Source organism: Malus domestica, chromosome 03, assembly GCF_042453785.1.
Source record: "Malus domestica chromosome 03, GDT2T_hap1".
Taxonomy (NCBI): Eukaryota; Viridiplantae; Streptophyta; class Magnoliopsida; order Rosales; family Rosaceae; genus Malus; species Malus domestica.
In genome coordinates, this window is record NC_091663.1 from 2135457 (window position 1) to 2150682 (window position 15226).

The 15226-nt window shown below is 38.5% G+C and overlaps 2 protein-coding genes and 1 long non-coding RNA gene across 3 annotated transcripts; 2 read left to right on the top strand and 1 right to left on the bottom strand.

The window, feature by feature from the left end:
- Positions 1-3529: 3529 nt before the first annotated feature.
- Positions 3530-7913, top strand: LOC103429745 (WEB family protein At5g55860). The gene is made up of 3 exons (XM_008367875.4): positions 3530-4021; positions 5325-5527; positions 5908-7913. Exons 2-3 carry the CDS (start codon positions 5360-5362, stop codon positions 7690-7692), a joined length of 1953 nt encoding a protein of 650 aa, XP_008366097.3. The 5' UTR covers positions 3530-4021; positions 5325-5359; the 3' UTR covers positions 7693-7913.
- Positions 7914-9380: 1467 nt separating this feature from the next.
- Positions 9381-10199, bottom strand: LOC139194372 (uncharacterized). The gene is made up of 2 exons (XR_011579098.1): positions 10064-10199; positions 9381-9611 (listed from the first exon to the last, which is right to left on the bottom strand). It is a non-coding gene; the product is annotated as an uncharacterized lncRNA (long non-coding RNA).
- On the top strand, positions 9888-14476 carry LOC114823852 (uncharacterized). Its single transcript, XM_029099409.2, has 5 exons — positions 9888-10612; positions 12637-12722; positions 12812-13117; positions 13263-13346; positions 13680-14476. Exons 1-5 carry the CDS (start codon positions 10229-10231, stop codon positions 14134-14136), a joined length of 1317 nt encoding a protein of 438 aa, XP_028955242.2. The 5' UTR covers positions 9888-10228; the 3' UTR covers positions 14137-14476.
- Positions 14477-15226: the final 750 nt, after the last annotated feature.

Below are 15226 nucleotides of genomic sequence, written 5' to 3' on the forward strand. Positions count from 1 at the left end.
TTGTTTAAATTTGAATGTTGATCGAGTTGTGTTCGTGTTACTTATTTCAAGTTTATATAAAAGTAATTGATGAACAAGAAGGTATGTAGTTTACTTGCTCAACCATATAAGAACATAATAAAGCAATAACAAACCCAAACTGTTTCTATCCTCCATAGTTGGGGAAAGACATACATACACCCGCGTTGTCTTCAAACATACATACGTATCAAATTATGATATATATGTCTGCGGCGGTCCAAACATCGTTCCTCTTTCTCCCTCACTCGGTTCACTCGGTACATCTGAAGTGGTCTGCTTGTTGCTTCACACCACGACATGTATGATTTGCTACATCACACGACCCGTCATCAGCATTACAGTCGACTAAATGGTCTCTTTGGCCAGATGAAACACCATATCCATGGTGGGATTGTAAATATTCAGCTGCAGGCTTTGCGTTGATCCCTCTCTCACTCTCTTCTGCTCTCTGGCTTCTTTGCTCGTTCTGTGCCTTGGTTTTGCGGATGGTTTGCTTCTTTGGTGGTTGCCATCTTTTTTTTTTAGAGGAAAACTAATAAAAAGATTTTGAAAATTTTGAGTATTAGTGATAAGGATAAAATAAAAGGTAAAGTGAATAGTATCAGGTTTGACTTTTTAGTGTAAAAATGTAGTTTTTCGTTAAAGTAAACAATACCGGAAGCTTTTCGTTAAGTTCTCTTTTTTTTAGATTAGCATTTGCCTACACACTTTGTATGTATGAACACATTTTTTAGAAAATGAGAAGGAGAGAAGGAGAGAGAGAGAACGTTGGGGGGGGGGAGTGGGAAGTTTTTTTTAAATTTTATTTTAATATTTGAAGTATTTTAACATCATATGTAGGTGATGTTTTAATAAAAAACAGTAAAATTTAGACTTATAAAATTACATTATTGTCCATCATTTTTCTTATGTGATAAAAGACTAAATTAACTTTTCATCCTATTTTGGTTGATAAAATGATTTCATTAATTAATAAAGATATTAGGATTTTAGGGTTTTCTTTCTTTTGGATGGATAGGAATAATAGTTTGGTACATGCCAAGGGCCCGAGTTTTTGTCATTTGGAAGATGTTGCCAAGTGTCACGAACCATGCATGGAGGTGACGATGTGTCAACAAGCATGGATTTTGGGCCACGTGTCAATCTTGTGTGAGAAAGAACTGTCTACTTGGGGTTGGGCAAGAAGTTGGACTTGGGCTTCTCTAATTTCCCAGCCCTCCAATGCGTTAGATAGACCACCTCCAAAGTATTGGACATAATGGGTTTGAATGACAGTGGACCTTGAGTGCGGAAACGAATGACCTTGTGTGCGAAACGACTGACCTTGAGTGCTGAATAAATGCTCTTAATTATTTGAGTTACATTTTTTTCATTGACGTAATTATAATTTGATTTATATATCTGATTTCCCATCAGAAATTAAATAAAAAAATAAGGGAAAACAAATTGTTAATATTTGGATGAATTCCACACCATTTATGCTTGGAAAATATTTATTAGGTGATTGAACTTTAGATGAATCCCAAATTTGGAGTTGGGCATGGATAGAAGATATGGACTTGCCACTTTGAGTCCAAATTTCTTTCTCACACCAACCAAAAAGCAGAAGGGAAAAATCCAATTTCTCTTTTTCAAGACCCCTCTCAAATCCAACATTTAGGGATAAAAAGTAGTTGATAAAAAGATGGGGATGAAAAGTAGTTTTTCCAAGAGAATGGAGATTAGGTGGAATGAGGTTTTTTTTGGGTGAAGGGTTTGTTTTTTGCATTTGCTGGAAGCTTTCTTTCTTATATTTGTCTTTGATATTTTGGTAAAAATATAATATTGGGGGTTCTTGTAGACTTTCGGTGTGTCTAAATTAACTAGCGCAATGTGTTCATTATTCTACACTAAAGTTCAAATCTCTGTTCTCGTAGTTTAACAAGCGCAAGTGTACTCTGCCTTATACAATGAAGTTCAAATCTTCATCTTGTAGTGCACACTTATGGCTGCACTATGAAGATTACCATTCGTCTTTTATTTAGACCTACTTTATGGTATTGTGAAGAGATGTTGATAATATACTAGTATACACGAAAATGGACTCCAACTTTCCCGGTTAGGAGATCATGCAAAAGTGTGGAGACGTCGGCCAAAGACAGCCTTCTAGGTGAGGAGATCATGCCTTTTATTTGAGATAACATGGAGGATAGCTTCAAGCTAGTACCAAACTAAATGTGGCGCATGGACTAAGCCGATGGCTTGACGTTGTTCATGTCCCATGAGTTAGATAGGCCACCTCCAATGCATTGGACATAATCGGTTTGGATAACGGATGATCTTGACTGCAGAAATGACTGACTTTAAGTGCGAAAATAAATGTTATCAATTATTTGAGCTACAAGTTATACTCTACACGCTTCTTATTGATGCAATTACAATTTGATATATATATATATATATATATATATGTTTCCCCACCGAGAAGTAAATAGAAAATCAGAGAAAACAAATTAGACATATACTAAAAGTCAGCTCAAAAAACTATTCACTAACAATGTTTTGATGATTTTGTCACTGCTTTATTGGAAATGGGGACATCTCATTCCTTTTTCGCAATTTTATGTTTTAGGAAATTGAAATATCAGTTTCTCTTTCTTTTCTCTCTCGCGACTCAATTAGTCTCTCGCGAGTTTCTCTTTCTTTTTCGTGGCAATTTTATGTTTTAGGAAATTGAAATCTCAGTTTATCTTTCTTCTCTCTCTCGCGACTCAATTAGTCTCTCGCGAATTTCTCTATTCGAGACTCACTCCAACTTTTTCTATGAATTTTCAATTGAATATGGGCACAATATGGCTCCAGATCACCACCAGTCGAAGGTGATTTGAGATCGTGCAAGATTAGTCCTCAAATTTTGGATTTTTGTTTTTATTTGATTTCTCTTAATGCGTGTTTAAGATTCGTGTATTGTGAAGGTGATTTGAGGCAGGCAGAGTTCATTGTTACTATTTGGATTAAATTCCATTTCAAAAATTATGATGGATCATTTCTTAGATGAACCATTTATACTTGGAAAATATTCATTAGATGATTGAACTTTGGATGATCAACTTGCATGTTGATTGTCCATTTTTAGGGTAAGCAAACATAACCATTATCCAAACACCCCCCACCCCACACATCATCACATAGAAAAAATAGAAACATGACATGAGATAGCACTAAATTATAAATACATTGGTGTGACATTTTAGCAGATAAAGTTTAGAGATAGAGAGAGAAACAAACAAACAAACAACAAAAAGGCAAAACTATTCCATTCTCAATCCAACCAAACCCATCTCCCTCTCCCTCTCACATGGACGGTGCCACGTCTTCACCCTCACTTGCCCCTACACTTGCTGACTGGTTGCTTCAGAGCATTGTACATTCAACCAGCTGACCATTTCTTTAAAAAACACAAGGGTAAAATCGTCTGACAAGTACAATTGGTTTCTGCATTAAAAACTAAAAAGACAGTCAAGGACGAGAGATATCCCACGGGATACTTCTCTCTCTCTCTCTCTCTTCTCTTTCGCAGACTGACCAGGTGATATAATATTTGTCTCCAACCAGCTTTCGAATTCTCAAACCTCTCTCTCTCTCTCTAAAACACTATAGACTCTCTCTCTCTATCCGCATCTATCGTCCAAGAAAACAAAAGCCGATTCTATTTCTAACCCAAAGATTGGTTCTTTTTCCTCTTTTTTCTCTGTTTTTATTTTCCAGGAAAAAAACCACCTTTGCCGAGAAAGTTTGAATATTCTCGAGAATTCTCGCTCAAACCTGAGATTTCTTGGTGGGGTTTGGTTCTCGGGTCGAGAATTTAAAAGGGTTTTGGCTTCGGAAGGAGATGAAGATCGGGGAAGATGGTCGGAGTTCGCCGGTGTGTGGATGATCCAGTAGCGCGATGGTTTCAGACTCTGGTGATTTCTAGGTTTTGTTCCGCGTAGATTTTTGGGGCTTTGATTAGGGCTTCTGGGTAAGTAACTGTTACATAATTTGGAGCTTAAATTTTGTTCCTTTTTTTTCCAAATTTGTTTGATGGCACGATGGTTTGATCTTTTACTGAATAATTGTAAAGAAAAGTTGGATTTTTTTAATTGTTTTGATTTTTTTTTTTTTTTTTTTTTTAAATTTCCGAGACTTGAATTTTGTAAGGACTGTTTCATTGTTAAAAGTGTGAGTTGATGATTACACGGGCCCATATTCTTGGGGAATTAAATTAATGTAATGATGTCTCATGATTGTGTGAATGTTTATAAATTTAGTTGTGAATCTTTGAACTACTTGCGGCGAAGCATCGTTGCTGAGGCCTTTTAGACTGTACTATGGAGCTTGAACTTTCCGGTATAAAATTTCAAATTGGAACTAGTTAATGAAAATTGATTCATGGTATGAGAATTGAATTGAAATCGCCCCATTCAGTTACCTGTAATCGTGTGTCAATCCAATGCCGTTAATGGAACGACAAAGTTGGTGTGTCCATGTGAAATTTGAGTCCTTTTCTGAAATTAAGGACATGTTTTGGCCATAGCGTGGACCGTCTTATAACTTGGCGTTGGTGGATTTTTAATGTTGGTTAAATTTGCCATGCCATCATTTACTTTTTGCGAGTCCTCTATATCTGACAGAACATTAGGTGGTGGGAATGTGCTCTTGAAACCTTGGGAGATTAATGTTGTAGGAATTTGTTAATTATTAGGTGACGGGAAGCGGTGGGATTTTTAGGTGGAACTGGGTGTATTCTGAAGAAGAGCAATCTCAGTTTAAATGGGTATGAAAGAACGAGATTCTCATCCTTTCGTTCCCCTTTGTTGGGTGTGAATGTGTCCTTTGGGAGGCTTTTGTAGGATTGACTCATATTTCTTACTGGTGTCATGATGAAGGCCGTGTGTTAAACAGATATGTTGCAACTCTCCTGTTGTCTCCTGAAGCATTACTTAGCTGCATGAGGTTTGAAAAGGCCTCAAAATTGAAAAATTAAAAATTCCAATGCTGCACGGTATATTTAGTATCAAACGTTGACATCCCTTGACAATATCCTGCCTTAGGTTGGAAGTTTCTTTGAACTTTTGTAGCATGAATGCAGTTTCCACTCTTCGGTCGTTTCTTGTATTATTATGTTTCATGAGGCCGTATTTCTTACATGTACTGTTTGTATGAAATTTAATGAGCATTTGGTTGAGTTTCATGTTCAGCTGCGGAGAGATGTGGGGTTGGCAGCTTTCTGCTATCCTTCTTTCTACTTCCTCTAGTATAATTTTTTAAAATTATATTTTCAGCAAGCAGTCGAAGTATAACAACATAGTTGAGCAGTATGGTTGCAAAAAGTGCTACAAGTTCTCCTAGTCCTAAAGTGGAGGTGGGAGAGATCGACACCAGGGCACCTTTCCAATCTGTTAAAGATGCCGTTTCACTGTTTGGTGAAGGTGCATTCTCTGGGGAGAAACCTGCAATTAAGAAGGCAAAAGCTCATTCAGCAGAGGTATATCTACTTCCTTTACCTTTGAGTTTAGCAAGCACATAGATGTTGTATGTATATTGTTTGAAAAGCTTCACATAGGATACCCTTGAAGGAAGTTACCCTTCTGAATATCGATAACTCATAATATTTCCACCTATCATGAGAAGTTATTTAGTTTGGAAACCACTCTTTGAAGGAAGTTGTATATTCGTAACCACGGATGTGAATGACTTAGTGTCGCCTGTATATAAATCATGCATTTTTTCCTTTCCTCCATTCAGTCTCTAGATTAATTGAAACTCTTAATCATTTTTAGATTATAATGTTTCATTAACGCATGCTCTTCTACTGTCCAAGTTCATTTTGATGTGATGTCGATAATTTTTGTTGTTTCAATGCAGAGGATAGTAGTCAATGAGACACAGCTTCACCTGGCCCAGAAAGAACTGAACAAGTTGAAGGAACAACTGAAGAATGCTGAAACTACTAAAGCCCAAGCACTTGTGGAGCTTGAAAAATCCAAGGCAACTCTCGAGGATTTGTCAAAAAAGGTGAAATCCCTCACTGAAAGTAAAGAATTTGCAATAAAGGCGACAGAAGCTGCAAAAAGTCAGGCAAAGCAACTTGAAGAAGCAAACTCTGGCAACCTTGGGGGAACTGATGGTGCTTGGAAAGAAGACTTGGAATCTGCAAGAGCACAGTATTTGAGTGTGATTACTGAACTTAATGCTGCAAAGCAAGAGTTACAGAAAATTCGTCAGGACTGTGATGCATCTTTGGAAGCAAAAGCTGCTGCCACCAAGCAGGCAGCAGAAGCTGAAGATGCAGCCAAAGCCAATGCGGAGAAGGTAAATGAGCTATCTAAGGAAATTTCAGCAGTACAAGAATCAATTGGGCAAGTGAAGCTTGCCTCTATGGAAGCCCAGCAGGAGCAAGCAAAGATATTTGCTGAGAAGGATGTGTTGAGGCAGTCCTATAAAGCTTCATTGGAAGAGTCAGCAAAGAAATTGCTCTCTCTGAAAAAAGAGTTTGATCCAGAACTTTCCAGAAATCTTGAAGCACAACTATCTGAAACGTTGAATGAAGTTGGAGCATTGCAAAAACAAATGGAGAATGCAAAGGCTTCGGATTTAGATTCTGTCAAAACTGTCACTTTGGAGCTGGATGATGCCAAGGAATCACTGAATAAAGTAGCTGAAGAAGAAAGCAGTCTCAGAAACTTAGTTGAAGCCCTCAAGGCGGAACTTGAGAATGTGAGGAAAGAACATACTGAACTGAAGGAGAAGGAAGCAGAAACGGAATCACTTGCTGGAAATTTACATGTTAAACTGCGGAAAACTAAGTATGAGCTTGAAGCCTGCCTAGCAGAAGAATCTAAAGCAAGAGGCGCTTCCAATGAAATGATAGCTACACTAAACCAGCTATTGTCGGAAACTGAAAATGCAAGACGAGAAGCAGAAGAGATGAAGATAAAAGCAGAGGAGTTGAAGAAGGAAGCGGAAACCACCAAAATTGCAGTAAAGGAAGCAGAAAAGAAGCTGAGACTTGCTTTGGTAGAAGCCGAAGAGGCTAAAGCCGCAGAAGAAAGGGCCCTTGAACAGATTAGAGTCCTATCTGAGAGAACTAACGCTGCTAGGGCATCAACATCCGAGTCTGGTGCCAAGATCACTATATCAAAGGACGAGTACGAGTCTTTGAGCCGAAAGGTTGAGGAGTCTGATACATTGGCAGAAATGAAAGTGGCTGCTGCCATGGCTCAGGTGGAAGCTGTGAAGGCTAGTGAAAATGAGGCCTTGAAGAGGATAGAGGCAACCCAGAAGGAAATCGAGGATATGAAGTCTGCAACTGAGGAGGCCAAAAAGAGGGCAGAAATGGCTGAAGCCGCCAAAAAGGCAGTGGAAGGAGAGCTCCGAAGGTGGCGAGAAAGGGAGCAGAAGAAAGCCGCTGATGCTGCATCGCGGATATTGGCAGAAACAGAGACATCGGTGGAATCATCCCCACGCCATTACAGGGTTCAAAAGCAGAACCCTGAGACGAAAACTGTTGTGGCCCAGAAGTTGGACAAAGATAAGACATCCATTTCGAAGAAAACACTCTTGCCTACTCTCAGCGGCATGTTTAATAGAAAAAAGAACCAGGTCGAGGGCGGCTCCCCTTCTTATCTCCCTGGTGAGAAACCCCTTTGATGTCTGCGTTTGCCACGCCTGTGTCGAGATTATGAACAAGTTTGGTTGTGTCCGCATTTTGTGAAGAAGTTTGGGGAGAAGTAGAAAAAAGAGGGGGTGTGAGATTAGTGAGATTTGGATGCAACTCCAGGGAACGTGTGATTTTGTATATTGGGACGGACAATTGTTGGATGATCGGTTGAAGATTTTCTGTAGAAATGAAGTGTCGAGTATTTTAGCCTTTTGCTTTTCTTATTGGATTCTTGTTGGTTTCAGCTTCTAATCCACTCTTGCATCAATGCACATGGTTCTTTCACAACTTGCACAAATTAAATACCAAGTTCATTGTAAAACCATTGCTTCTACACAACAAACATTACCTCTAATTACGATATGTTTACTTACATGGAATGAGTAATTATGTATTCTTACTTAATGTAAAAGTACTAATATACCTTTAATGACAAAAAATTCCCCATTGCTCTTAACCATGAAAAAACAACGATTAGTTGAGATCTTGAAGCATAAGAGGTAGCCTCTTGAATACTACACAGTACCCCTAATCTCGAACCCTCCATTTCCTACACTTTTTATTTATTTTTTATCAATATATATTCAAATTTAATCAAAGAATGTGAAAATTGAAGATAACCCAGTAAACTAAACATAAAAATTAATCAGGAACTGAATCATTAAAGTTGTTGATTTGTCGAAAGATTCATAATATATTCACCCGCATTGGAACATGAAAATCATTAAAGTTTTGACTAAAGAAATATCAAAAAGTTGATTTAGGAATTGGAAGCTACAATTGACTAACCATACCATTGTTTCTTGGACAATTTGAAAAGGCTGATGCGTCTTGCTGCCTTTTTTTTTTGTCCGAACATCCCTGCTGCTTAATTATGCAAAATTGGCAAAGAGTGCTCTTCTGGTTTAAGGTGAAACCAAAAGGTGGCGAGAGAGTTTAAACGAGGTTTTGTTTTTGTTATGAGAAATCCTAATATTAAGAGTATATTAGTACATTTACATCAAGTTTTGGTTAGAATTATTATAAAACTAAAATCGTCGCTATAATTCTATATAGAGTCTAAAATATGGTTACTTTTTCAAATTTCCCGTTTATTAACGTAAATACTACAATCACTCTGATTCTTAAATTGTCCCGCGTTTATTGTACGATTACGCAAATTACACTTATAGTTAGGGACATGTTTACTAACCTGAAACGGGTATTAAAATTATTCTGATTCTTGACATCTCGAAAGTTTACTAACGTATAAAGCATTTTCGATTCATAACTTCACCCGCATTTATTATTACTATATAATCACACACATCGCACTTCTATCTTGGTATGCATACTTACCTTTTACTGTTATTAGAGTCACTATGATTTATTAACACACGAGTATTGAAATTATTTCGATTCTTGACTTCTTATGCATTTATTGTGTTAACTATATAATTATGCACATTACACTTCTAGTTTGGCATTTTTACTTACCGATAATGGTTGTCATGATCAGTGGTGGATGCACATTGGGACTAAGGTGGTCTCAGGGTCACCTGAAGTCTGAGAAATGTACATGTGAAGGTCTTCAGATGTTCCTCTGAATGTTTGGTACATGTCATTTTTGTGCCCACCAATGTTTTTTTTTTTTTTTACGAGATGCCTCTCCCAGGTTGCTTTGACAATACTCGACAAATTCTCAATAGAACACATCAGATTGCTTCGGCATATGTCAATATACTTTGACATGTGTTCAACTTGATTCGGTTGACGACAACAAGGCCACTAAATGTTCAACGAAATGCCTCAATTAAAAAACTGAAATGCGCTTCACGCTATTTCTATCTAAAAACATGAACTTTTTAACACTGGGATCCCTCCAACGCTTGAATCATGGATCCGCCACTAGTCCTGGTTATGACTTTTCCTACGTTCCACAAATAAAAGATAAAAAAGAACATGAATTTCATGCCACAATCCATTATGCAATTACTTAAAACCCAGTAACCAATAATCATATACCAAATTTATGAAGTATAAAGTAGTCGATCTCACGCTCATTCCCTAATTTCAGACCCCATTCTTGATTTTTCTTAAGAAAAATTAATGAAAAATGCTTGAAATTTTTGAATTTTAACGATAATGATAAAATAAAGGATAAAATGAATAGTACTATGATTAATTTTTTAGTGTAAAAATATGATTTTTCGTGAAAATGAACGGTATCATTTTTCTTGTTTCGGACAAGTAAACACGTCAGACAAATTTATTCAAATCTGAATCTTTAGGTTTTCTTATAAATTATTGTTTTTTATTGTTAAGTACAAATTGAGTAGGCGTGGCCTCTTCTAACTCACAGAAGTCTGTATATATACGTACCTCCAAGAGAAGACGGACACTCCAAGCAATTAATGCACGTGTCATAATTGCCCGACCGAAGTCTCCCACTCCCCCACTCTCCACTTCCCGTCCACTGGAACAACGGCTACTCGGGCTCAACTCGGTTTCGACTCGGACTCGACTCAGACTCGGACTCCAAGACCCATGGGGAGCGCCAGAGACCGAGACGACTCACTTGCATTCACCAACCCATCCACGTCCTCCTCCCCAATCGTCATCTCCGAAGCGCTCGAAAGCTTCCTCTCCGACCCCAATTCCCACATCGGCAGCGCCTCCGGGAGCTTCCAGAACGAGGGTCTCCTCGCCGACACCAGCGGAAGCGGCAGCGACGCCGAGTTCGGGTTCTCCCGGCCCGAGTTCCGGACGAGCCAACTCGCCGGGACGGTGGAGTTTTACCAAAGGCATGTGTTTTTGTGCTACAAGAACCCGCAGGTTTGGCCGCCGAGGATCGAGGCCGCCGAGTTTGATCGGCTGCCGAGGTTGCTCTACTCCGCCGTCATGGCCAGGAGGGGAGATATGAAGAAAGAGGTATACTTTATTGTTTTTTTTGCCTTGTGATTGGTGCTTAATTTGGTGAAAATCTGTGTCTTTTTAGGAATGAATTGAATCGATATTTGGTGCTATTTCATTTTTTTATCGAATTCGTTTTGTTGATATGGGTTTTGGTTACTTTGTGGATTGCTTGTTGTTTAAGTAGTGATTTCAAGGTGTGTGATTTAGTAGGTTGGGTATGAATTCTTATCAATGGAGTGGATTGCTTGTGTTTTAAGGCTGTATGGTTTGGTATTTTTCCGCTTTCGGGTTGAATGCGGTTGCTTGTGAATGTGGCGAGCGGAAATGGATCTTGGCCGCTTGTTAGGTTTGCTTGTAATCTAAGGTTGATTTGCAAGCATGTGATTTAGTGTGTAGCTTGAACATGAAGGGGGTACCCTTTGTATTTTGGTGTTGTACAGTGGGTTCTGTTTTAGCCTTTTGGTTGTTCTTTTGGGTAATTCGGAATCCGGTTGTGTAGAATTTGGATAATTCTAAAATGGGAACTGTTAAAGGAGGTAGGATATGGCTAAACTTGACGTTGATTGATGAGGTATTCGGTGTTTACTTGCGGGTAGGATTTAGTTTGGAAAGGCGGAATAGTGTGAAAAATATGATTTTTGAAATAAGTTGAACTGACTAATCCCATGGCATCGTACAACACAATATAGGAATCTGGCGTATAACAATGTTTATGCTATAGGTCTTTTTACGTAGTTTGTTTAATACTGAATGGAATGAAATGAAAATCACCAGCAGATAAATTATCTGGCCAGATGATTGAATGATGTGATATTGATTTGTTTGCTTGGGATAGGATCCTCTCCGGATCCCTTCCCTGGGGATCCTCGGGATCCTTCAAGCACGAACGTTCCACAATAAGTAAACGGCCAGGATTAGTTTGAAACATTTTTCTTCTCTTTACGAAACGCCTCCCTCTCTCTTATTCACGGTCTTCTTTACCCTCTCTCTCTTTCTCAATCTTCACCTTCTCTTCACCATTTCTCACTCTCCTAATCAAAATTTCCTGTAAAGCGACATCATTCACGTGACATCTCTCTCCCGTCCCATTTTGCTTCTCAGCATTTCACCTTTCACCTTCCCCTTGCCTCCCACATCTCAGAGTTTCAATAAAGCCATCTTTGTTGTTGGTCTCAAGCAGAAAATCAATCAATCCAACAAATTAAACACCCAAAACCCAATCTTTACCCCCGTCCTCCATCCCAAACCGGACTTCTTTTATTCACCCAACCAAAAACACCCATACACCAAGAATAACATTTTTAGTATGTGCTTTTTTTTGTGTATTTTCCAAACTCCCTTGCAACCCAGAAATTAAAATTTCCAAACAGCCAAGCAATAGATTGCAGGGAGAAAAAAGAATTTTGTCAGATTTTGTATTTGACGTGAAACCCATTAAACCAAGGGAGGGAGAAAGAGGAGAAAAATAGTTCGGATCGAGGATCTTTGCTTGGGCCGTCTCGCGATGATCGGCACTCGGAGGCTTGAGGAGCAGCCCGCTAAAAGGGAAGCCATGAAGATGGCGGACTTGCCAGTGCAGTGTTGAAAGAGAAGAGAGAGAGGCAGACTGTTTGATGTGAAATTGAAATGGTTCCTACAGCTCTTTGATGGAAAAAAGAGAGAAGAAAACTGAAATCTAGTGAAATTGAGTGAGGAGACTCAGAAGAGAGAAGAAAGAGAGAGACAGACTTTTTGATGTGAAAATCATTAAAAAGATAAATTAATTACTAGCCATAGGATATGCATCTAACGTCCACGATCAAATTGGTCGGGAGGCTCCACTGTGAAAGTTCCGGAGAGGACCCGAGCCCTGTTTGCTTGGATGCAGTGTTTACTGACCATTCATAGAAGTTGGATCTATTAGCTGCACATTCTATGCTGCTTAAAATACCCTGTCATTACCAGTTTATTCCTTTTTAACTTCTTATTTTCTTTAGCGGTATACTTTTGGTTGAGGCTAACAATTCTTTTTTGTCTCTTTCATCTTGTTCCTCTTCTAGACCCGCTTAACAATATGTGAAGGACATGATGGAACTGAAACATCAAATGGCGATGTATTAATTTTCCCCGACATGATCCGATACAGGTAAGCTACAAGTTCCACTGGTATTTCCTTTAGATACTTTGATTCCCCTTAAAATTTGATACTAAAATAAACTTAATGATAATATGCAGGAGATTGACCCATTTTGATGTTGATACATTTGTTGAAGAAGTTCTTGTGAAGGATGGTGAGTGGCTGCCTGGAACTCCTGAAACTCTGAAGGGTTCATATGTTTTTGTATGTTCTCATGGATCCCGGGATCGCCGTTGTGGCGTCTGTGGACCTCCCCTGATCAATAGATTTAGAGAAGAGGTAGAATTACATGGTCTTCAGGGTAAAGTGTCCGTTAGCCCATGTTCGCACATTGGGGGGCATAAATATGCTGGAAATGTTATCATGTTTGGATCAAATTGCAACAGAAAAGTCTCTGGCCACTGGTAAATGGAATTGTTATTCTGTTAATTTATATTACTTTTAGCACTCTTTTCTGTTATTATTGATCTTAGGTATATTTTTCGCTCTTTTCCAATTCTATACACTTGATTAATTGTTGGCAATATCTGATCATTTTATTTCTGATAGGTATGGATATGTTGCTCCAGAAGATGTACCTGTCTTGCTTGAACAGCATGTCGGGAAAGGAGAAATTGTAGACTGGCTATGGAGGTAATCCGTTTGAATCTTCAATTTTTTTCTCATAATTCTTGGGCTTGCTTTTGAAGAACTTTTCGCATATCGATGCTTGCTCTATTATTGAAACAATATTTAGCCATGAAACTGATCTTAGAGGAAGGGCCTCTTTTGCACCTATGCAATTTTATTCTGATTAGAGAAAGGAGGTTGAAAATATAGGGGAAATAGTCGGTTCAACCTTTGCAAAATTAGTAGCCGATTATTTTATGAAGTGGTCACTCTTCTTGTTTGAGGATTTTTTGTTCCTCCCGTGTGCATGCGTTGTGTAACTGTGATTACTGACATGAATCTATGGTGTGGTTTCAGGGGCCAGATGGGTTTATCAGAAGAACAGCAGAAGGAATCTCAAGAACGAAGGCTCCAGCTTAATGGTGAGACAAATGTAGGAAAAACCACTTCAGAGTTGACACAACCAAAGGAAAGGGGGATGAATACTAGTGTATGTAGATCTCAAGTCGAGATTGGGGGCTGTTGCCAGGAAAACGGAAACTCTTGCTGTCAGAATGCTACGCTAATGGAAAACATAAATAGTCCCGACCTGAATGAGATTGCAGCGAAGCCAACAGCAGCCGAAAAGAAAAAAAGCAGTAGGAAACCACTCTCACGAATGAATAGTGGCAAAGGGGCATCCACGCGCAAGGTTTGTGCAATGCCAACATGGTTTCAGAGCTGGGAGCGTGAAGATACGTACGCAGCTTTAGCTGTTGTTTGTGCCGCTGTGTCAGTTGCCGTTGCTTACAAGTGCTACAAACAGTTGAGCTGAAACCGTGGATCCAATCTGCGTTGTTTGATCATGTTACAGGTTATTGTCAACCCCCTTTTTCCCTCAAAATTTTAGATTTCGCTTCTAGTTCTAACCGTGAGGCCCCTACGGAAGAATCTGTATTGTGCTTACAGAAGGGGAAAGGATTTGGATACGTTCGTGCATGTGTAAGAACACTCTGGCGGGCGGGCGGGATACTCGAATTATCTTTGTTTTGGATATAATTTGTACCTGTGCATATATATCAACAATTTGTAACCCAATCCATATATTGACAACATCTTTCGTATGGTATTTTGGATGCTCATCAATCTCAATATGAAGCAAAGCTGTTTCACTACTTGTTATTTTTTCTAATTTCCAGGTTAGAATTCAACAAAAAATGTGTTAATGATCCAAAAAATAGGTGTTAACATTGCCCTAACCAGCCGTAAAAGATTTTGGGAAAACTCGAGAATTGTATTTTCCACAAAAAACTCTGAGAAATAAGTCACAGTGTTTCATTGTTTTGCAAATTTATTAAAAACCATTATGAAACCTATTTTCGTGCATTTTGGTCGCACCATAAACCTCCTTGTGGAATATTCTAGAGATGTTTAAGGACTTATTTGGATATGCTTTTAAAATGACTGAAAGCATTTTCAGATAAATTGTTTTTGGGTTCCAAAACTACTTGAAGTAAAATGACTGAAAGCGCTTTCAAAGAAATTGTTTTTGGGTTCCAAAACTACTTGAAGTGCTTAATACAAGAAGCATCAGTTATGTGTTTTTTCCAGGAAATACTTTTTAAGTGCTTTTACAGGATTTACTAGCATTTTTACTAAAGATTGTTTTCAAAAATATTTTCACCAAAAGCTCTTTCAGTCTTTTAAAAGTACATCCAAACGAGCTCTAAGCCGAGGAAACTCTGTTTTGGCTATGTTCTCGAGCCCTATTACCATTACTTGTTTATTTTCCTATTTTCATATGCATATGTAGGAGTGCAACTTGAGCTAGGTCAACTCGACAATTTATGACCCAAAAAATGAATATACTCGTTAAACCTGTTTCTTCAAGTTGGACAGGAGAAATATCAAAACAGAATACCAGA

Coding starts and splice junctions, on each gene's coding strand:
- LOC103429745 (XM_008367875.4), top strand. CDS start 5,360: ATGGTTGCAAAAAGTGCTACAAGTTCTCCTAGTCCTAAAGTGGAGGTG. Junction 5,528..5,907: donor CAAAAGCTCATTCAGCAGAG/GTATATCTACTT, acceptor GTTTCAATGCAG/AGGATAGTAGTCAATGAGAC.
- LOC114823852 (XM_029099409.2), top strand. CDS start 10,229: ATGGGGAGCGCCAGAGACCGAGACGACTCACTTGCATTCACCAACCCA. Junction 12,723..12,811: donor CCCGACATGATCCGATACAG/GTAAGCTACAAG, acceptor GATAATATGCAG/GAGATTGACCCATTTTGATG. Junction 13,118..13,262: donor AGAAAAGTCTCTGGCCACTG/GTAAATGGAATT, acceptor TATTTCTGATAG/GTATGGATATGTTGCTCCAG.